The 23,357-nt window shown below is 43.0% G+C and overlaps 2 protein-coding genes across 3 annotated transcripts in view; one reads left to right on the top strand and one right to left on the bottom strand.

The window, feature by feature from the left end:
* ATXN7L1 (ataxin 7 like 1) overlaps window positions 1–21,504 on the bottom strand; it is a 108,738-nt gene extending 87,234 nt beyond the window's left edge. For both annotated transcript variants that reach the window (XM_090135863.1, XM_090135859.1), the window contains exons 1-2: window positions 21,184–21,504; window positions 20,679–20,747 (exon numbers count right to left, since the gene is read on the bottom strand). In XM_090135863.1, coding sequence (XP_089991989.1) covers window positions 20,679–20,747; window positions 21,184–21,298 — 184 coding nt within the window. In that variant the 5' untranslated portion in view covers window positions 21,299–21,504. The remainder of the gene's footprint in view (window positions 1–20,678; window positions 20,748–21,183) is intronic.
* Window positions 21,505–21,756: 252 nt separating this feature from the next.
* The window catches only part of CDHR3 (cadherin related family member 3), a 53,969-nt gene continuing 52,368 nt past the window's right edge, over window positions 21,757–23,357 (top strand). Inside the window, exon 1 of the mRNA XM_090135914.1 lies at window positions 21,757–22,016. The gene's annotated coding sequence lies outside the window, so the exon portion shown is untranslated. The remainder of the gene's footprint in view (window positions 22,017–23,357) is intronic.

Raw genomic sequence — 23,357 nt, forward strand, 5'->3', positions numbered from 1 at the left:
TTTAAAAAATTAATATATATATAGACATATATATAAAATATATGACTATTCATTCCAGTTCAATCATCAGCTGTTATTTCTCTCACTGGAATCACATTTCACTTTAAAGTTACAGAACAAAAGGCACAAAGACCTAAACTTCTATTTTAATGACTGGTTTATTGTATCATCATCATCACGACATCTCTCGATGAGGACAGTGACATCTCCTTAGCGACACGCATCCATCTGCCTGCATGCCTCTCAAATACAACCAGAAGACCTACAGACTTTAAAACTTCCAAATGTAAATGAGAAAGAAACTTTATCATTTCCAAAGCAATCAGAATTTTCAACTTTTCTTAAAAGTTTCTGGATGTGTGAGGTGACCAATGTCATTCTCCGTGGAAGCTATCCAGCTGTTAATGAAACTTTGCCCTCTACTTTGTCACGCAGAGAGCTGAGCACACATTCCAAGGGAACTGGAAGCCATCAGTAGCTCAGACACCATCCCAACTCAGGATACTGAGTAAACAGATGCTTAATCATTTACCACACTTCTTGATACTGTCAAGCAGATTCTGGCAATTCACAGGCTCCTGTAGTATTCCCATTAGGTGGTAGCTGAAGCACTTACATGTAAACCAAATTAGGCAAGAGGGCAAACAACTGGCCAGGACACATTCCCAGCAACTTCAGAAGATCTGCTCCCAGAACTCCACCACAGTGCCAAATTGCCCCATTTCCTGTTCCCTACCCTTCTTCTCCAGGTAATTCTCTCTCACCTCCAGCCCTCCATCCCCTTACATCTGCCCAAAACCTCTGACAGAAGCAATGCTGTGTCAGAAAATGTCAGACGAAACTCAAAACCAAATAAAACGAGGTATCATCTCCATCAGCACAGTCCTTGTTCCAACAAGCCTCCCTGAATTAACCAACCCCACAGCAGTGCTCCAAGTCAGGTTGCTCTCATAAAAAGAGAATACCGAGCTGATACACCACGAAATGAAGGAAATCTACCTTCAAGCTACTGAGCATCATCAATGACAACAAATTGCTGCTCTGCCTGCTGCTTGGAGGAATTGAGGAAAAAAGCCACAATTTTAAACCATCTCAGGCTTCGATACAGAGGTTAAACATCAATGATACAGCACAGTCCATATATGTTCTTGTATAAATAACACAATACAGAGGAAGGTTTGCCAGTGTTTGCCTGGGTTCTGCCAAGTACCCTCTGTTTGACTGCATGTACACTCTTCCATAAGGTATCCCACTTTGTAAAAGATACAGAAATTTCTGTCTCTGTAAACAAAGGAAGAATTAAAACACAACCTGCCAGCAGCAGACAGTGTCACACTGTGGCAGGTCTCAGCCTCCAAGTTCGTATATACAAACCTGACCCTCTACCTTGCTCTCTGTGACAGTACCAGCAGCTGTGCAAAGGGAGGCAAAGTGGGATGTTGCCTCCATCCAGACACAACTAGCTACACTGCATCAACAGCAAGATGTAACTCCTTTAGGAACTCTGTTGAAATGTGCTACACGTAGCAATTAGGAGCAATCTTTTTGCTCACTCCAGTCTCCTACAATCTCCAAGTGGAAGCACATCCAAAGCACTCTAGCAACAGCACTGGAGATTTCTCTTACATGTTTGGAGCAAGTCATTTGGCCTCTCTGTTTCTGTTTCTCCATCTGTGAAGTGTCACAGAAAGCTTGAGGGGCTTAATTTATTAACAGCCTGCCAAGTGCTTTAGACAAGTGTGCCTTAAAGTTGTGTTCCTTGGTTCTAAAAGGGTAAACTGCTAGCCAAACCAAAATGAAAACAATATCCTTACATGAATGCTACGCAATCTGAATGCAGAAGCATCACACATTTATCTAATTTGCCTTTACAGAAGGCTTCCAGACTCTAGGTATTTTATTAGAATGGGATCTGATGTCCTGGACCCCTTTTTCTCTATTTAATACTACACTCCTGGAGGAGGTGATAAGCAGAGAAAAGCAGAACAGTAATGCCAAATGAAAGTGACACATGCCCAGCCAGACTCGCTGCCCCCAGGCCACAGGGGAAAGACCTCGACACAGGGAGGCCCATCCGCAATCTGTAATTGACAGCAGATGTCAATCACTGATCAGCTGATCAGGGCAGAAAATAGTCTGGATATTAATGTAGACAAGAGCAAGCTGTTCCCCACACCTGCAAAAGACCATGTATTGGATATTGGTAGTGAGCACTATTTAAGCATAGGCTTCCTTGAAAGCAGCATTCACGTGTAAATTTTATATCTAAACAAACCCAGTGTTTGATCATGTGCTTTTTTATAAACACTGCATTGCTGCAGGATAGCTGAGAGAATTCTCACAAAATCACCCAAAACACTGATGATGGGCAAGGGTAATCTAAAATACCAGCTTGACTTACAGATACATACTGACCAGCCCACTTAACACCAGGTACACTTAATAGTAGATAGTATATACTTAAAGCTACCTGCTATTAAAGATACAGCTGAAAGAAAATAAGAAACCCAACAGGGAGACTTCTAAGTAACAGTAAACCAATGTTTTGTAGTTTTTCAAATTATTAATATTTGAATAGCATAAAAAATATATATATCAGAAATCAGAATCATAAATGCTAGAAATACTGCAGCCAGCAGGAGCAGGGAGGTGACAGTCCCTCTGAGCTCAGCACAGGTGAGGCTGCACCTCGAGTGCTGCATTCAGTTTTGGGCCCCTCACTACAAGAAAGACATGGAGGCCCTGGAGTTCGTCCAGAAAAGGGCAGTGGAGCTGTGAGGGGTGTGGAGCACAGGTCTGATCGGGAGGGGATGAGTGAGCTGGGATGGGTCAGTCAGGAGAAGAGGAGGCTCAGGGGAAGCCGTATTGCTCTCTGCAACTGCCTGAAAGGAGGCGGTGGCGAGGTGGGAGTCACCATCTGCTCCCAGGTAACAATGACAGGACGAGAGGTAATGGCCTTAAGTTACGCCAGGTGAGGTTCAGGTTGGATCTTAGGAATAATTTCTTCTCATAAAGAGAAGTGCACAAGGAAATATGACTTGATGCTTGAAAAGAGTGGCACTTTAAGTCAACAGATACTTTAAGGAAAAATCTCAAAATACAAAACTTGATTGCAGAGAATTTTCTAAATATATATATGTATACACAAGCATTTTTAGGATATCTGTTGTAATTCACCTGCAGAATTTCAGCATATAAAAATGCTAATGCTGCAGTGCCATCCTTCACCTTGTTCTTGCTAACATTTTTGAACGCTTCATATCTTTTTCAGACTGCAGTGTGTATGTGCATCACATTGGCAGCTGTAGTGGTTAACATTGGTGGTAGCCAAGCACCACACAGCTGCTCTCTCACTCCTCCTCCTCGGCAGGGTGGGGGGGAAGCAAATGAAAAAGCTCACAGGGTGAGCAAGGACAGGCTCATTTAGCCAGCATACAATTTAAAAGATGGCCTGATTCTACTGTCAGATTTGCGCTCTAGCTCTTTGCATCCCTAAGCTCCTGTATCAGCATGGAGCATTTCAGTTCCATGGTTCCACACTGCAGACCCTACCCTGTCTATAGTATCCCGAAGCGTAACTGGATCCTAAAAGTCATGTTTTTCCTCCTCAGAGGTGTAGCTCTCTGTGTGTGGGTGCCACGCTGAGCGCTCACTGTTAGCAGGAGTTAATGAGCTCCTTCACACTGCTGCCTTTTGGGATGGAGCCCCGCTGTCTGCAGCCAGCTGTCTCCTGCAGAAGCATATCTCAACATTTTGGTAAGGGGAGTAGAAAAGGGAGGAAGGCCTTCTTCATAAGAAACAACCATCAGATGGAAATGCATGGTTCAAGATGCCCTAGCTTTTGTCAGGCAGGAACTGACACACAATGCTGAGCAAGCCTCCAGAATAGTCTGGTGTCACTGAGGGCTATACCTTGCTCTGAAGTTCTCCAACTTCTCTCTCCTGAGCCAAAACCAACTTTTGGAAGATAATAGTCCTAATCAACTCAAACATTGAGATTGCAGTATGACATCCAGAGCATGATTTCTTTTTATTTATTTTTTAAACATTAACCTTTTTTCTGTGGAAGTCAAATGAGAAATAAGAACTTTGGAGATATTACCTTCCAGTTTGATTAACAGCTACAAAAAGCACCACCTGAAAGGAAGCTTTGAGCCTTATACTGTGCAACAGGGCTTGTACACAATTGCAGACCTGTATCTGACAGCAACAGCAAGTGAGACCTGCCTAACACACAGATCATCATACCAGCCTTGGCTGGTCATACTCTGCAGATGAAATAAATTTATCTGACTGCTTCTTCCCATTTCCACAAGTCTATCTCCACTGCATGATATCTGTCCCCTTCCTGTACTGATGCTTTCACATTAGAAATTAACTTTTTTAGTGCTTTATGTCAAAGTGTCATCTTTCAGTTTTGTATTTGCCACAGTCTCACATGCAGCTCGCCTGAACACAGGTATGGGCTAAATGATGCTGGGAACGTTAAGCACACCAAACATCTGCTTGATCTTAGCATGATTGCTGGCATTCTGCAGAGCAGATCCTGGCTTAAAGATCACAGAATGGATTGGAAGAGTCCTTAAAACCCACTCAGTTCCAACCCCCTGCCGAGGGAGTTTGCCACCCATCAGATCAGGCAGCCCAGAGCTCAAGTGCCTCCAGGGATGGCACATCCACAGCTTCTTTGCACAATCTGTGACAGGGCTCCACCACCCTCTGAGTAAAGAATTTCCTCCTAACAACCAATCTGAAACTCCCTTCTTTTAGTTTAGAACTGCTGTTCCCCCTTGTCCTATCGCTATGTGCCCACATAGCTTGTTTTTTTCATCCTCCATCTTCTTTATAAGTGCACCTGAAGTACTGAAAGGCTGAAATTTCCTCAACAAGGTTGTCATATTTGGTTCAGATATTTCAGATATGAAAAGCAGCACAAGAGAAATACATGCAAGTATCATAAAGACTACCTTCACACATTGTTTTGAGTTCATCTCTAAGAAAACAAGTATCTCGTCATAAAAATCTCAGTAACATTAAGAAATCCACTTGCACGGGGGGGTGGGAGGGGGGAATAAAAAAAAAAAATCTGGAAAAAGACAAGTTCCAATCTATTAGCCTCTGAACTATCTTTACAGAATACTGAGATTTTGTGTTTTTTTAGAATTAGTTAATGCAAGCATTGGACAAATACCTGTCACTACTCAGTGAAGCATCTCTCAAATGAGTTTGTTGACTATTACAGACATTTTCAGTGCTTAATCCAACATCTGATAAAATATGGATAGAGGGACCTATCTGGTGAGGAGATCACGACAGCAATATTCAGTCCAAATAATCAGTTTGCCTCTCTACATGTGTAACACTCTACATGCCAACAGAGTATAAACAAAATGTTGCACAGTTACTCAGCTAAGAGCTGACAGATCAGGGATCTGCCAAGTTATGTCACCTTGTCACAGGTAGCAGCAAGGAACTGAGAAAAACCACAGTACTGCTACAAGATAGCACAGGAAAGGTACAGCCCTGTATATTCCCCACTAGAAACAATTTATGCTCAATCACAGAGAATTCACGTGGCCCTAAAACAGCTTACAAGAAATTCAGAACGCCCTGAGTGTCTGCACCCAAAGCAGGCTAGGTGCTGCCACTCAGCTCATCTAAGTTGCAGAGTACCTCAGATCAGCAGTGATTGGTCTTGCTGTGGACATAACCAAGAGAAAAGGTGACATTTTCACTCAGACTGGCTAGTTCCTGACTTTATCACGAAGGAAATGATTTAAGCGCTGAAGTCCTTCCAAGGATTCCTACTACTTCTTTTGCAAAACGAGGACAAAAAGAGCTCTCACACAGATCACTAGAAATTACAGAGCCTCTTACATCACCATGAAGATTGACCTGCCATGCCCATATATATATGTGGACAAGAAAACAACATCAGAAAAAGCATGTTAACAAAGGTTGTTTTCCAAACAAAGCAAAGTTAAAGACCTTCAGGCCCAGCTGTCAGTTGTGTGAACTACAGCAAGAAGGCACAACAGCTATGTGCTATGCTTCTAGAAAGACTAACAGTCATTTTGCTAAAGATTAAGTTTTTCTTAGAACTAACAGATGGAGGCATATTTGTGTCTTTGATTATTGGGAAAGCAAAAAGGGAGAATGGAAAGTGTTACTTACTTCTTTGCCTGTTGTTAAGGGACAGTCCTCTCTCACCCATTCCTCTAGAAAGCTTTTTGCTTGGATCACCTTATCTTTTACATGAACCTTACCAGAAGAAGCATTTAACACATATGAGGTTTTAAAGAAGGAAAGAACAAAAAGCTTCCATATAATTTGGACTAAATCTCTACAGTAAGACTGGTTACAGAATGTCACCATATTATTCTAGTTTTAAATCCAAGCTTCTTGCCTGGCTAAAAGAGGTGCTTCCCAGGAAAGCACTGGGGCCTCGTGCATGGATTCTGTGCAACAGAGAATCTCCTACATCGCTTGATAAGCTATTCCTTTTTAATTGTATCACTAGAAAACTGCCCCTTGCTTCTAGTCTGCACTGATCTAGCTTCAGCCTTCAGCCTTGAGAATCCCCTTAATCTTGCTGACAAAGAACCATCTAACTGACAGATACCTTCGCCCCAAGTACTTACGGACTTATCAGGTAGCCTCTACCGTCTGTTGATAAACTAAATAGATTGAGCTTCTTAAATCTTCCATTCTAAAGCTGATTATCCAGACCTCAAATTAATGTAGATTTTTCTGAACTCCTTCCAGTTTTTCCCAACACCTTTTTACAGTATACACATCAGAACTGATACACAGTATTTCAGTAAAGCTGTACAGAAAGTAGCACTGTTCACCTCCCCACTGCTCCATTTCCCTGTCATGCGCTTCCAGCTCTCTGCACAGGCCACACACTTCAATTAATCAACCTTCTAGAGTAATGCTTCCTTCCCTCCTTGTATTCTAGACTAAAGTTCCTTCTAACACAACAAATTCAGAATGAACTACGACCAAATTTGCTTCCATTTGTTGTACAGAAATACATTCTGGTTTTTTTTTTAATCTTAATTGAATAAGCTCTACATGTGATAAAATGTAAGAATTCAGTACCTACATCTTACAAGGGAAAAACTGCAGAGAAAAACATCATGTCCCAATCATGCAATAGTTACCTAATGTAAAGGCACCTCCTTAAATAGCTATTTCCTTTAATAATCTCATCACTTCCCGTCTATTTTGCACAATAACATTTTAACATTCCCTTTATATTCACCTCTTGAGGTACCAGGTGGCCATCATAGAATTTTTTGTAAGCAAAATCAAGTGGGCATAACAAAAGATTGCTTCAGGCTTGAGGCAACGTTCTACCACACAAAGGGCAGAGCTGCAGGCTGGATATGGAGGATTTGCTAATGTTATAAGTCAACCCATGTAGTAAAAATTAATTGCCAGTTATAATCTTCAATTATTGTTGGGTCACCATCTAGTTTCTCCCTTTATCTTGGGTAAAAAATAAACAAAAATAATAATCCAACACAGACACAAAGTAGCTAGGATGGCCACACTGTTCTTCATGGTGAGTTGCTAACACGCAGTAAACACCCTGTTTCCTCACACCCTACCAGTAACTGACTTGTTCTCTTAAGCGTCATTCAGGTAACCATTCTTTGGAAGAAAGATTAGCCCTAACACTGCATTTCAAAACACAGCTCTCCTTTATTACTGCTTATTAAAATTAAGCAAAATTTGGCGCCAATAGGAACACCATCTTTTGGAACTCAGTAATCACAATGCTTGCCAGTGAAGTACACCACAGCCTCCGACAAGGAAAGGTAACATGATTAGGTCTAAAAGTGTTTTGCCTTTGTTTTTGTTAAAAAACAAACAAATAAAACTATGTACCTCCATTCACATAGTAATCTAGAAATAAGACACTGTTTCTTTCCTTTCCAAATCATCATGAAACAAAATATTTCAGTGGGGACTGGATTATACCCTATCAGTATACAGAAGGTTTTCAGCATGCTTTCATTTAATTCCAGTGCAGGTAGGATTAGGCTGTCAACAGCAGCCATATTTGCATTCATAGTCCCCCATTTCAGTGACAAACGGATTAATTTCTGCACATAGCCAGCAGAACACTTTGGGTCTTTTTCTAATGAAAGGTGATACGTAAACATTATCAGTAGTCAACTTGTTTATTCTCTTATTCATTCGGTCCCTTTTCCTCACTGTGGTGATAGGTAACGCTGCAGGCACAAATCACATTTCATATCCTTCCCCTAGATATGCACACACTGTCTTGATTACTACTAAAAGCAGCTTTAATACATGATTGTGAACACAAGGAAAGTCTCTGTCACAACCTCACAGTATTAAAACAAAGAACATTCTGCATACTGTTCTTGCTGCTCTCGATGCTTCCACACAGTGTTCCCAAAATTTGCCACAAAAAGCTCACATTTAAGGGGGTCTCCTGAAATAAACTCAAACTTCAGAGAAATGTGGATAAAAGTCCACACCAAGAGTCAAAGCTACTTAGAATTTTGTATCTCATTTAGCCTCTACTCCCATAGCACACAAATAAATGGACATAAAAGAACTAGTCCAGAAGAAGAGAGCAGAGTATGAAAGAATAAGAAATATTATTGCATGTTGTGGTAGTTTCTCTTCAGTTTTGGGCTAATATCAAAACCAGGGCAGGATTCAAGAGAACAGATGAGGCTGATGACTAATAAAAAAAGGGAATGTATAAGTACTTAGAGAATAGGGGGCATGTTTAGGGAACGGATTTAAGGAAGATCTGTCTTTCAGTATTTATGTCCTTTTTGCAGTTTGACAATTGCAATCGGTTTCACTTTCAAGCTCCACTACACTAAAACAGTATTTAGAGAAAAGGAGGCATTTTTTTTTTTTTTTTTTACAAGTAACATGCTTTCATTAGAGATCTGTTCTGTACACGTCTTTCCTGAGTGCTATGCCATGAGCTTTGATGCCTCCATCTTTCACATCAACAAATTAATTCTCTACCTCCTTCAAATTCCTCCTTAAAATAGCTGCAAACATGCAATTCTTCAACACTCACAGATATTTATCTTTACAACATAAACTGCTCATAGCTGTATCTGAATTACGGTTTAAGGTTTGAAATAAAGACCACCTCTTACCATTTTTTAAAGCTACTACTTTTATGTATTTTACACCACCTGAACATAAAAGTTGCACACTTCTTTAGAGCTCCTACAAATAAATGTTTACTAAAAAAGAATTCAAAAATATCCAAGAACCTCACATTCAGAACAAACTCTTACCTGCCAGGAAGGCAATAGAAGTTTACAATAGCTTTGTTCTATCAAAAAACTTGGAAAACAGTCAAGGTAGCGACAGGTACCTTGAAAGCTGGAAACAATAATAAAAGCCACAAAAAAAAAAAAAAAAAAAAAAAGCCACCTTGTAGCAGCATTCCCTCATTCAGAGATGCAGCCATGAAGAATTTTTTTCTGATGAACAACCCCAGAATATGTAAAGCTGCATTACTTCTGTCAGAGTCTAAATACCTACAGAGCTTGGTAACATGCACATCCAGTGTGCTTTGAGTTATGAGATTAGCTGGAGAAAACTAAAACCAAGCACAGAATGTACTGAGTCTACCAAAAACCAAAACAAAATAAAAAACCACACAACTACATGAAGCTCACCATAATGTCAAGTTCTTTCCTCCAATTTTTCCTCATATTTTTGAATTGTCATGATTTCAGTTTCTTAATGTATTGCCCAAAATTCTCTCTGTCTTTTATAAAGCCAAAAAACAAAACAAAAACATGAACCACAGCACATAAAAACGCTGGACTTAAGAGACCTTGAATAAGGAATCTGAAGACTTCTTACAAACATTAATTCAATCTCAGTGACCCAGCAAGGGGATGTTTACGAACCACTGGGATGACTGAACACTGACAACATGCAGGGACAGGCCGAAAACTGCTTGGAAAAGAGGCAAGCTAAGGAACGAAACCTTCCCAAGCCAAAAGATCAGCTCAGACCTACCTCCATGGGGAGCTGGCAACTCTTCCTCTAGCACCCTCTTCCTGTTCCTGTCCTTACACAGGTATTTAGACCTACTGAAGAGGTGTGAAAACCCATGATTAACTTCTTAAACATTGAGTAGCCTCTATCAGGAATGACAGCCATTCCCATGTTAACACCTCTGAAGTCATTAAGTCTCACTTCCTCAGGAAAAAAAATAAGAAAAATAAAAAGCGCTGTATCATAAAGCACGCCTGTTCATAGTACACAGACAGCAACAAGCTCATTCTGCCCTGCAAGACAAGCAAGAGCCCATGTTTACCAGAGCTCTGAAGATACACCCAGCATAATACAATGTTAGCCTGGGCCCAGTCCCTGAAAATGTAATCATATGGCCTTGCAGTGCCTTGAAAGCAGGAAGCACAAGCTAACATCAGCATGAAATGGCTCAGGCAGATGTGTAACTACTCACGATGCACTATGAAGAAAACTGCTCAGACAGAAGTACTTTGCTACTTGGTTTCTATCTCCACCTAACATGTTGCATGATAAAACTACTCAGCGATGCACAGAAGCCTTCTACTTCCAAAGTCATGGTTGTCACCATCATCTCTTTCCAGAGAAAGGTGACAGCCTCTTGATTGCTCCAGAACCTTCCTCTTCTTAAGGGCTTTGATCTTTCTCAAAGGCAACTGATGGATTCAAGCACGAGGCAGTCATTGAGAAACTCCTGATAGTCCTCTCATCCATCTCCAAAAATCTTTCGGCTGAGAATCTGATGGGAAGGCTGACCTGGCGTATTCTGAGCGGCAGCACTGCTCGTTATTCCCATCCCATTATTCCCAGTACCTTGGACTCCACCCTCTTTCACACCACTAAAATTTTTTTTGTTCCTTCTGCTCCTACCTTTGATGTGTTTTGCTTTCTCCTTCCTAGGATGAGGTTCAGCTCCACCAATCCTGAACCCATGCTCATTTTAAATACCATTCCCTTTGCTTTATTCCTGTCTGTCCTAGAATTTGCAGTGGAAAAGGAAACCAGTCTGGAAATGAGGTTACTGCACATTTTTTCTCTTTCCTTGCTGCTTACTAAGCTGTGCCATTCCTCCAGTTGAGCTGAACCCACACCTGCAATTTCAGCCTTTTCTCCTCCTACTTTTGACTCATTCCTCAAATCTTTTCTCTTGTATCCATTTCTTTCTCTACAATAGAATGCAAATATTTATTCCACGAGAAAGCCAGAAAAAAATAATAATCATTTCTCATTCCCCCTTCCCACTCCTTTTCCCTTCCCTTCAGCTCTCCCTTCTTCCTTATACCACAGATACGAAATACATATGTCAAAATTCTCACTCACATCACCCTATTCCTCACTTTTCCTTTGCTGTTTTTCTGCTCAGCTTTCTCCCAGACATCCAATCAGTATTTCCTCTGTTTGGAAATCTATCTCTGATCCCTTTCTTCTCTAACTACACTGATTCTTCTTCTATCCTTCTTTCGCCTCTGAGCTCATTATTAACTGTTTAATGACAAATTACACTTGCAACGTCGCTCTGACTCCAGTCCTAAGTCCGTTCAGTTATACCTTGTAATCCAATGCAAATATTTCCACTAAAGTATCTAGAAACCTCTTACTACTGCAATTTCACCACTTCTATTTTCCATAACCCATTTGTCTTTCACTGCATTTCTCTTTTCAAAGAATTCTCCTTTCTTCATTTCCACAGCTTTGCTCTCTCCTGCTTCCTTCCCTTACTTCCCATATCAACTCCTTTCAAGGTCACTGAAAAGCTCCTTATTCCTACTTCATCTTCTCTTATGGCTCCTGAGTGACAACATTTGCACTTTCCTTCTGTTTGGGAATTTCATCCCCACACTCAGCTCCTTATGACACAGGGTCTCAAACAGAGTAGATTAATGTCTAAACAAAAAATCTCAGCCTATCTTTCTGACAACTCTTGTCACTGAAAAGCTGTCACCTTCAGCTCTATACAGATAGATCAGAGCTTAGACCTCACCTCTTCCACCCTCTTTTTTACCCCCACTTCCCTTCTCGATCATTGTGGACAGCATCATCATCTTGTCCATCATTCAGATATGAAATACTATGTCATCTTTGACAATGACTTCTCTCTCAATCCACTCATTCATGCTTTGTCTATATCTGATTCCTCCTGTCTTGTACCCTTCGGAAAAAATCCTTCTCTCAACACCTCCAAAGCTAAAGATTTGTCCTTTGCTTCATTATACTTAATACGATTTTCTTCTTTTTTGTCTCAATGAACATTATCCTGCATACTCACACTGTTTCAAAAGTTACTTTTCTATTTTGTGATACTGATTGTTATTCTCTCTACGTTCATCTATGCACAATCCCTCAACTTCAAACACTGGGAACAATTCATCTTTGCTTTTCAGATCCCTACCTTACCTAAGCTATACTGCCCCCATCCTACCTGCCAAGATATCATTTGCTTACATATCTAGTTAGCTCATGATGTCAGTATCCATTTAACAAGTTTTCAACAACCAATCTGTATTTTGATTCAGGTTCCTACCTGCTGTAGGAATCCTGCATTGGCAAGGGGGTTGGACTCGATGATGTCTAGAGGTCCCTTCCAACCCCTACAATTCTGTGATTCAGCTTCCACATCCAAGTAATGATACCTTCCAAGCACTTGCAAAACTACTTCACTGCCTTTTAAACATCACCTGAAAGCTTTCCTTGCACTGCTCTAAGAAAATTATGCTTACTAGACTAGTAGTGTACAAATTCAACCATCTTCCATGCTGAACAACTAAGCATCTTTGTCAATACTAAAACTCCTGTTTTATCATACATTAAAAATTAGTTCTCTGTAGCACAAGGATTTCACAACAAGCACATGTGCAGATGCACACACCCCTTGTCCCTGTGCTGCTACCACGCTCAGCAGTGTCTAGCCCCTGAAGGGGCTGCTGGCATTAGGATCTTGCAAATAATAAATTCTCCCTTCCTAATCATGGCAGAAAGAGATGAATTACTTACGTTCATCCAGATCACTGTCCTCCAGCTGACTCTATTATCAGCCCCAAACAAACAGGTTTTGGATCTGCCAGTGCTTGTTGCAGTGACATGGCTCCAACAAACTTTTCTAATCTAAATCATCAGTAGCATCCCAACTCAATGAGATGTGACTAAAAGCAGCTTAAAAAATAAAATGCTAATTCTCACCTGACCATCGATCTGACCTGCACAATCACAGCCAGCCAAAAGGTGACTTGAGGACAGAATATCTATCAGAGATTCAAAGATGAACATGTGACAATTTACATTTCTTATATTAGCACTGCCCAGTGCAAATACAACTTCCAGTTCCCAGAGTCCCTGTCCCTCTCATGTCTAGCCCCCTGCAGCAGAAGGAAGAGGAAGAGTGACTGGTCAGAAACATCAAACGCTGTGTACCATAAAAAAATATAAACAAAACAAAGAGCACAGCAAAGATCCCCACACAGAATCAAACGCCATGAACCCCTACCCTTTGACAGTCAACCTTACTTCTCAACGCTTCTTCCTCAGCCCTTCTTCTCTCTTCTGCTGAACACCTGCTCCAAGCAAACAGAAGGGGAAGCCAGCGTAACCCCCCCATGTGCTGTATGCAGCTCTGTCACAGTACAACTGCTTCCGTTTTACACATGATTCAGACGGGGCCTGGGGATTAAGTGAAACTGCACTAGGCACAAACTGGTACCAGCAGTAATACAGAATCTACAACTTCTGTCTTCAAGTTCTTTGCCACTTCTGGCTGACACCCTTTTGGATCTGGAAAAAGACACATCTTTGTTCCTCAGACACTACACATTTTGTACATACCCAAACATTAACAGCAGAATTCAGTAAGACTCAACAATTCTGAAATCTTATTGCTATCAACAGTACAAGGAGGAATATAAGCTGGGCTTCAGGTCTGTATTATTAGTATAACAGACTGAAATGTGAAAATAAATTGCTGAATAATAATTACAGCATCTCAGAGGAAAAGAACACATCTCTGACTCTGTTGAGTGCAAGACTGAGAGCAATCACAAAGTTCACTTCACCAACAATGGCTTGCAAGCGTAATTTTTAATAAACCATGCAACAAATTATAACATAGCACTCCCTTAAAATCATCCACAGAAAGTAGACCAGAAAGAAAAAAAAAAAAAAAAAGAGAGAAATCATGCATACAGCAGTTGGTTTTCTTTTGTCCCATTTCTGTCCTAAGTAATAGTGCTGGATTCCATCTTCAATTCAAGTTAGCTCAGACAGTTGCAAAGTACTATGATAAAAATTGGATTATTATACCCGTACAGGGTTTATCTTTCTCACCCAGAACAAGAACCAAAAACTTCTTCCTACAGATATGCTGAGAGATCTCTGTCAACAACCCTTACTGTTTCACTACAGCCATAGCCACAGGTCTTTCAGCATATAAGTTACTGGCTTCACCTGGCACCCCACACCAACTTCTGAATCTGCTTTTTCAAGGACAAGCCAAAGAGCATCTCTGCCAAGCTGAAGCTATAAGATAGAGGGATCCAGTAACTTGACATTAATCCATACCCATGTAAACTGAACATCTTTTTTTGCTAGTTATTCAAAAATCATTTTTAGTAACAAGTTGTCACGGCATTTAATATTAAAGAATTAATTCCTTAAGAAACACTACATATTCCTTTTCATATCTATATATTACTTTCACTGAAAGTGATCTTATTTAGTAGTGCACGTAGCATTATAAATCTAAACTTTCACTGGGACTACCAGAAATTCAAGCCTTCTGCCCAAAGGACTCCAGTGACCCATAACTTCAAATGTAGTCTAAACACATTCCCTATAGGATCTTCCACTGCTCCCATCTCACATACCTCTGCCTTCATTAAATGGCCAGCATCTTTTGCCCCAGAGGTAAAATAGAACCTGATAATGTCTTCATTTTTAATTACTGAAGAACAAAAGGCCCACTTCGAGGAAATTACTCCAACTGAGAGGCAATGGTTCAACACTTGCATAGTCCCTTTTTAAAGTGGAAACCCAAATTTCATCTATGAACCATTCACCCCATAAAGAGGGGGATCAATAAGAAAACAGTGCTTCTGTATCTCAGACAAAATTAGACACACGTGACTTCACTTTCTGTGATGACAACAGGGCTTGGGGTCATTTCCCTTGCTCTCAAGTCCTGTGATAAGTTACAATGAGTAGAAGGAATGTCAGAGTGAGACTTCTAGTAGCAGTGCTGTCAGCGGATAGAAAACCACATGTGCTTTCCCCCTTGATATACAAAAGACATACCTCAAACCAGAGGAGGACCAAGCTCTTCAGAGTAACTCTTGGACAAATACTGGGAAAGCTATCTCCTGAATACATGCTACCTAACCAAATTTTTGAAGAGGTCATTTAGAGAACAAGAGTTTTAGATATATATTTTAATATATTAAAATCCTGATTCAAAATACTGAGTATCTGATCAGAGAACATTCTCACTGTTCTGCTCTTTTTACCCATGGTGCAGGATGATGAGGTAAATTACATGCTCTAGCTTCACAGTTACGTACTTATCTTCTGAAAGCTGAACTATAATTATCACTGCATTTCTGGGCACTATCATACATAAGGTTCCATTCTTCCTCCATAGCCAGTCCTCAAGACATATTAAATGAGGCTACAGCCACAGCCTGGAGCCACTCCACTCTACTTGCAGAAGGCTATCGAAGAAAGGGGAAAAGAATTAAGCCAGGTATCATATACTGATCAGGAATTTAAACACCAGAATGCATACAATTCAAACCCGCTGTCATTTCTCATCCTGAAAAAAATCCCATTGGGACCTTTGCTCATTATTCTTATTCCCTGCATAAAGGTAAGAACAGTAAGAAAAAGTTTCTCTTGCCAGCAGCCACAGTTTTGTATCCTGCCAGCTCTCTCACCAAGGTTGTTCACCAGGTTGTTCACTCACCAAGCTCCACCTGAATATTGCATCTGTTCAAGAACTAGTATCTATGGAAGACCTTACTAGCTAACAGGGAAGAGATTTAAAATTAGACAGCATTAATTCCTCTTTTTTGCCCACTGTAAAAACAAAAACAAACAAAAAACCCAAATCACCAGCTACGGTAAGGTGATCTAAATCCAATCATCTCTTCACCTCTCCCTTCTGGGGCACACTGTTACCATCTCCTTCCCTCCCAGCCCTCACCAATATTCCTCACCACCACAAAAAAAAAAAAAAAGAAAAAAGGGAAAAGATGAGGAAATAAAAACAAAAGTTTTATCCTACAGTTTTGGTTTGAAATGTTTTTAAAGGAGACAACACCATTCAAAAGCCACTAGTAAACAAACTAAAATTAAAATAATTTTAAGAAAATAAATAAAATCAACTCCAAAGCCTATGCTTACATCAACCAGCTGTTTTTGCCTTCCCTTCTTTCACAATATCCTCATAAATAATTTTAGTCTTCTTCCTCATTTCTCATACAAAACAATGCTGTATGCTACATCCTTTTTCTGTACTGAAGTGTTTCCTACCATCTCCCACCCTCCTTAACTTCTTATTTTTTTCCCCATGAAGAATAATAAATGCATCAAGATGCTTTACTGAAGAACAAAATCCTGAAAGCAAAATTAATTGGAATCCTCTTAGATTAGTTCTGATGGTACCAGAGCATTTACCAAGTAACTCTCCATCAGATATTCATATGGGAAGTGAAAAAAAAAAAAAAGTATTAGAAAACCAATAGATTTTAAGCTCTAGTTTACATATATAAGCTCCAAGTAAAATTGTCATGTTTGGAGCTACACAAATATCATATTGAAAATGTCAAATTTTAAACACAAATCAGAAAAACAGAATAGAGCCATTTTTATATAATATCCTTAATGCTAAAAACGAGTATCAGAATGGTTACTGAAAAGATTATCCAAGACAAAACACACAAATCAGATTGAAACCTCAATAATACAAACCCAATGAACTGAGAAACTGAAGCTGGCTATGACACCAAGTACCCAGATATAGATCTAAATCCCACAGGTCACATCTAACTCTGCTGTAGTTAGAGAAGATGCACAGGGTATCTTTTGCTCTTTTACAGGCAGTGTCTGCCTGGAAATAGACACAGCACTTAATCCTTGCACATTTGCTAAACTGATTAAACATACATATTAATAAAGAGTTCTGCATATAAAGAATAAAAAATAAGAAACAGTAGAAGAATGTGATTAAATGTGAAAGTAGAACATACACCTCCAAAATGAATCTAAAATCAGGTACAGGATATCGCCAGTAATAAAGTACCACAGTATCTGTCTTAAGGTTGCTGTTATGGTAATGTTTACGGGACACAAACTGCCAAATAAATACAGACTCTCTTTGCTCTTCATGCTATCTATAAGAAAATCTTCAATTCTTCACATATGCCATTCAACTCTTTAAAAATTCAACATAAATTCCAAATGCTGCTCCAATTCTGATAACCCCTCTTCTAGCTAAGCTGGTTGGCTGGTAGTGATTTGTCAGATAAGTTACACAATACAGTTTCAGCTTCCTGATTAGATAAGCAGATAAAGTTGTTGGTTGTTTTTTGTTTTTTGTTTTTTTTGTGGCACATACATTTATGCATCAAATTTTGCATTTTCTGTGAACTGCAACTTTGTAATCCTCTCTCCACAGATCTACATGCCAGTAGAAGTCAACTGTGGACAAACCGCATTCGCTGAAGGAAAACCCAAAGTATTAGCATGCAAAAAGCAATTCTATCTACAAAACTGAACAACAAATGTTCAGGAAATTTCTCTCCCTGGTGTTGCTTCTATATCCACTGCAGAATAAAGAAAAACAACGAGTGATCTTTCTGTGTCATTATTTCTTTCCTAAAGATGGCCATGGTGCACATAGCCTCAGTGCACCTCTTGTGTCACAGAAACAAATAGCATAGCTGGACTGTGACCCCACTGCCCAGGGATGAGCCAGAAGTACACATCACCAGGTGGAAATCCAGCAGCCCGCTTCCACACTGTCACTGGGTCCCCTGCCAGGCCGCAAAAGGAGGAAGAGCATCCCACCACCCTAACCACAGTAGTACACAACCAGAGAGGAGGCAGCAATGCAGGGACGAAGCTGGTTGGAAGTATTTGACATCAGGGTCTACCATAACAACACGCGTCACTTGCCGTGGTCTGGAGGTGATCACTGTCTTTCCCTTCCCACATCATCCTTCCCACAGTTTCAGTAATTTATAAAGGAAAGGCCACGTAAATGTGGTCATATAAATGAAAGTTGACAAAACTCAGATAAACGTTAAAAGAAGCAAGCATGGCGAGACCAGATTTTACACTGCCTTTATTAAACAGGACTGGTATTATTAATTCTTAACATCCCATCCATCTGTTACCTTACACACAAAGTCTGATTTTTGCACGACACCGCTCACAATCTCCTGGCACCGTAAGCAGCATAGACTGCCTACTCAAACATGTAAGATTGCAAAGCAAAAATGAGTTGAGTTTGATATTAAGACTTACCACGACCACAGCCCGTGTCTACTAACAAACCCAACAAAAAGAGTCAACATCGCACAGAACATCATGTGCAAGACCCCAGGAAGTGCACGAGTGATTCCACAAGCATGCCAGCAATGCTTCCTGTGAAACAATCTAACTCTTCACATTTTTCCACACCTTTATTGCTAAGGACAGCAGGGCTCAAGCAGGATCTACACTGGGCGTTCAGACACATGGGTGGGTGTGGTGGAAGCACCTGTGTTAACAGACCGCTCAGGTGAACATGGGAGAAGTATTTCAACACATACTCATTTATTGGAACTTTGTGAAAGTTCTAAGTGATCCAAAGCAAGTTGCTACAAGGAAACAAAACAATTCCTACAGCTTTTTATTTTCTAAATGCAACAGCATTTTGTCGGCTTTTTTTGTTTGTTTTAAACCGTTCTGCAATGCAAGCCCTATAAAAGCAGTAAGTAGTTCACACCTGTCACTATCAGTGATGACATTGCATGTTTGGAAATAATTTTTCTGGAGAGCAAGTTCAACTAGATCTCCCTTAATGGAGTCTGTGAACTCCCCCAAAACCGATAAAGACTGCAGCTCACCCCGTACACCGAACCGCTCTAGGAAATGATTTGCATATGGGTATGACTAAGGAGCAGTGATGCTCTTCGATCTTTACATCTCTAATAACATCACAACAAGAATTTGTGCTCTAGGATTTCTAGGCACAAAATATTTAGTCTCACTAAACTACGCTCCCTATGGAGGTCAAGCTCTTCTACCAAAACTTGTGTTCAGTTACTTCTGAATAAGTGCATGCACAACAGCACCAATAGCCATACAGACTGAGCCTCAAACCTTTCACCTATTGATGAACTACGTTAAAATCCCATTTCTGTCTCTAGCTTGTTTTGGAGATGGCAAAATAGAGGAGTTCCAGCACGTAAATATCAAGACAGGAACACAATCAAGCCTGGCATCTCTATCAAAGTCTGTCAAAGTGGGGGTTCTATATTGTTCTTAATTTATTTTTATTTAATCCGTATTCAATGTGATTTTATCACACAAATTTACTTCACTAATTAATTCATTCTTTTTCAAGAGTTTGTTCATAGAACATAAAATTCATTTAAGCTGCTGAGGTGCTCAAACTTAAACAATGTAAAGGCAACGATACAGTAACAAAAACCTTTGCACCATTTCAGAATATCTGTTCTGGCATTACAGGCGATGGCGGGGTTTCTCTCAGCACCAGGAAGTCACACAGAAGTTACTCTATGCCAGACCACTTGTTAGGAACCAATTTCACAAGAATTATTTATCGCGATGGGAAGACAGCAAGCACGTAGCGCTTCCTTACGGAACAGAGTGAACAGGAGAGCATGCCCCAAACCATCCCACCAGTTGCACTAGATGTTCCTCCAGCACAATTTCAACAATGCACATCACCAACAAGATGTGTCAGAGTGATTTGCCTGTGCTGCCCAGCAGCAGACAGGACTAAGCCAAGTATGGCCTATGGGCAGGCATCATCAGCCTGGAATTTGCCCATCCATACTTATGGTACCAGCAAACCCTCCGACCCGAGTGACCTATTGTATTGGGTTTTGCACAATATGCATGACTTGGCCTACTGTAAGGCAACGTCAGACGCTGGCTTTCAGTTGACTGGAAGTCACATCCAGCAGCAAGAATGAAAGAATAAAATGCAACTTGGCCTAAAGAGAATGCAATGATCCTAAGGGACTGCTTCAACAAGCTGAATGCTTTTGAGAATATAAGCGTATATAAAAATACAACGTAGAGGTTCTCTGCCCTGACGCGGGGCTCGATCTGCTCACCTTCACATAGAAGCGAGTGAAGCATTAGACCGAGCAGGGACAGAGTCCCCAGCAGAAATCCAATATGGCCCCAACAGGGCCGTCCATTGCCTTAGGATGACCCCGTCCCCTCTGCTGCCTTAGGATGACCCTGTCCCCTTACACACCTGCCACTTGCACACGGCTGCGCGCCCGCACCTCGCACCACACCGCCACGGCCACAGCCACCTGCCCGACCTCGGGCACCGCGGGGCCGCCCGCCGCGGCCAACCACCACCGACAGGTAGGGAGACGCGCCGGCCCCGCGCTCACCTTCTTTATTGAGCCTCATCACCTCCCTGCTTTTCGCACCCTCCTTTCCAGTCTCTTCCAGATCTGCACCTGCAGAGGAGGAGAGGCACAGTCAGGAGCCGAGGCCCGAGGTGTGCACGCATTGTTCGGAGGAGAGGTGAGGAGGTGCGCGGCTCCGGCACCGCCACGGCGCTCGCGGGGCCCCCCCTTCCCTCCCCTTCCTTCCCCTCCCCGCGGCCGCTCCGCTCCGCGCCGCGCATCCTCCCCCTCGCCCCCTTCCCCCCACCGCGGCTCCGGCCCAGCGGCGGAGCCCGCGCGGCGGGGCCCGGCCCGCGCCTCCCGCACGCACGGCACCGGGGCCCGGCGCGTCAGCTGAGCGCCCGGGGGGGGGCGGCACCTCCCGCGGCGCGGCGCGGCCCGGCCCGACCCGGGGGGGCGCGGGGCGGGGGGCGGCCGTGCCCCGGCCGTGCGTGCGCTGCGGGGAGGGGAGCGGCGCTCCGAGCCGCGGGCCGGTCCCTGCCCTTACTGTGCGGGGGGGCGGCGCCGTGCGCGTGCGGGGGGGCGGCCTCCCGCACCCAGGCGGCCCAGGGCTGGCCCAGGAACGCCTCGGGACTGGGCACGGGCCGCTCCAGGGCCGCCATGGCGCCGCGCCTGCTCCTGCCTCCTTGTTGCTTTTCCCGTTTCCTTCGGCGGCGGCGGCGGCGAGCGAGCGAGCGAGACACGGGATTCGAGAACGCCGCACGTCATCCTCGGGACGTTCCGCCGCCCACACGGGGGTAGTGTCAGCCCCTGCTCCCTATCAGATCGGGCTCCCCGCCGCCCAACGCGCATGCCCGCGCCCCCCGCGCCTGCGCGCCGCGCCCCGCGACGCCGCCGGCCCCCGGCCCGCCGCCCGCCCGCCCCGACGGCCCCGCGCCCGGCCCCGCCGCCCCGCGACCCCCCGCCCGCGGGCCCGGCCCGGAGCCGTCGCGCGGCGGCCGCGGCGGAGGAGCGCCCCGGGAGGCGGCCGCCGGCCCGGCGCCCCGCAGTAAGTCCCCGGGACGCCTCTCGGGATCGCGGCCCCGCGGCGGCCCGGAGCGGGGCGCGGGGCCGCCCTCCCCCGGCCGCCTCCGGCTGCGCGCTCGGGGAGCGCGGCCACAGCCATTTTGTTGTCCGAGCGCTGCCCGGGCCGCGCTCGCGTGTCGGCAAATGGTTTTCGTGGTGCTGGGCTGTGGGGCTGCGGTGCGGCGCTCGGGAGAGCTCTCGGTCCCGGCCCTCTCAGGTGGTGCCGAGGTCTCGTCTCGCTGCCTGCAAGCCGCGGGACCCACGCGTGCACCTTATTCTAGGCCTGTGTCATTGCTGGCTCATTGCTCCGCTGAGGTAAGAACAGAAAACGCGCATCTGTGAAAAACACACACCCGTGGAAAATATTTGACTCGATACATCTAATTCGCATAAAGGAATGACGGCGTTAAGCTGCTGCTCACACCTGTAAAGCCTCACACAAACACTGCTGAAGGTCTGGTCGCATTTAGGCAGCCCTGCTGAGGACACGTGCAGCATCACTCCTGGGGCTGTGGGCAGTGGGGAGCCCAGCCCTGTGTCTGGGGGTGCTGAGGGCCTCCTGCCATCCCTTCCCCACTACCTGTTCCCCCTTCCCCCCCAGCTAAGTTAAGACCCTTTGTCACCGTTTCCATTCCAACCCATTGTGGGTTATGGGACAGTGCTGAAGCAGAGCATACCATTGCTCTCGACTAAGACATAAAATAGCACGTAGCACTGGCTTAAGGGTTGCAGCAGTGGCCAGAGGGGCAGAACAAGAGCTGCTGAAGGCAGCAAAGCAGCCTGAAGAAGACTATGTGGTACTGCGGCCTGAAACAGATTTAAGTACTTTTACTATTTTATGGAGACTGGGCTTTTGCAGCACCAAAATGGATAAACATTTTGGGCAAAAGACAAACGGCTTTGCCCCATATATGCTGTTAACAGATAGTATTAGATACAGACAGCATTCACACTCCACATCTTCCAAAAAGTGGCTGGAATACACAAGCCCCATCACTAATATCTGGAGGCAAGCCTAAAATCTTTCATACCATATGGCCTGGCCAGAGTGCCTCCAGTCATGTAACGCTAGCTGCAAGAAATGACAGGAACACAATTAAAACAATCAAAGAAGCAGAGAGCTCGCCAACGTATGCCTCAAAAGAAAACCAGTCAATCGCAGCAGGCTTGTTAGCAACCAGTGTGGAGCATGCATGAGGTGTACGACCTTAGATACGTTACACATAGAACTTTCAGCAGCAGGAAGACTGGTTGTGCCGTGATAGGAAGCTCTGGTGAGATCTATCCTGGAATATTAGGTATGATTCTAGTCAACAGTTTAAATTACCGTCTAACGAAAAAAGTATGGAAGCATTATTGGAATGATCAGAGGAATTAAAAGTCTGTCATATGAAAATAACCTGATTTAGTCTAGCACAATTCATCTGGAAATGGTTAGATTTATATTTTTAATTATAAGAACACGTAATCAGCAGCAGTGAAGAAAAATGAAAAGAACAAATAGGCATAAACTGCTTATGCTGAGGTTGAAAATTGGAAGGTTTCCATTAATGAATGAACTATAGAACAGTTACATGAGAAAACAAGAGACTGGACTTGACAATTCTGAATAAAAATATTCCTATTTTTGAATTTTCATTAAACAATCGTTATAAT

This window comes from Phasianus colchicus, chromosome 1 (genome assembly GCF_987193195.1).
Source record: "Phasianus colchicus chromosome 1, bPhaCol1.hap1.1, whole genome shotgun sequence".
NCBI lineage: Eukaryota > Metazoa > Chordata > Aves > Galliformes > Phasianidae > Phasianus > Phasianus colchicus.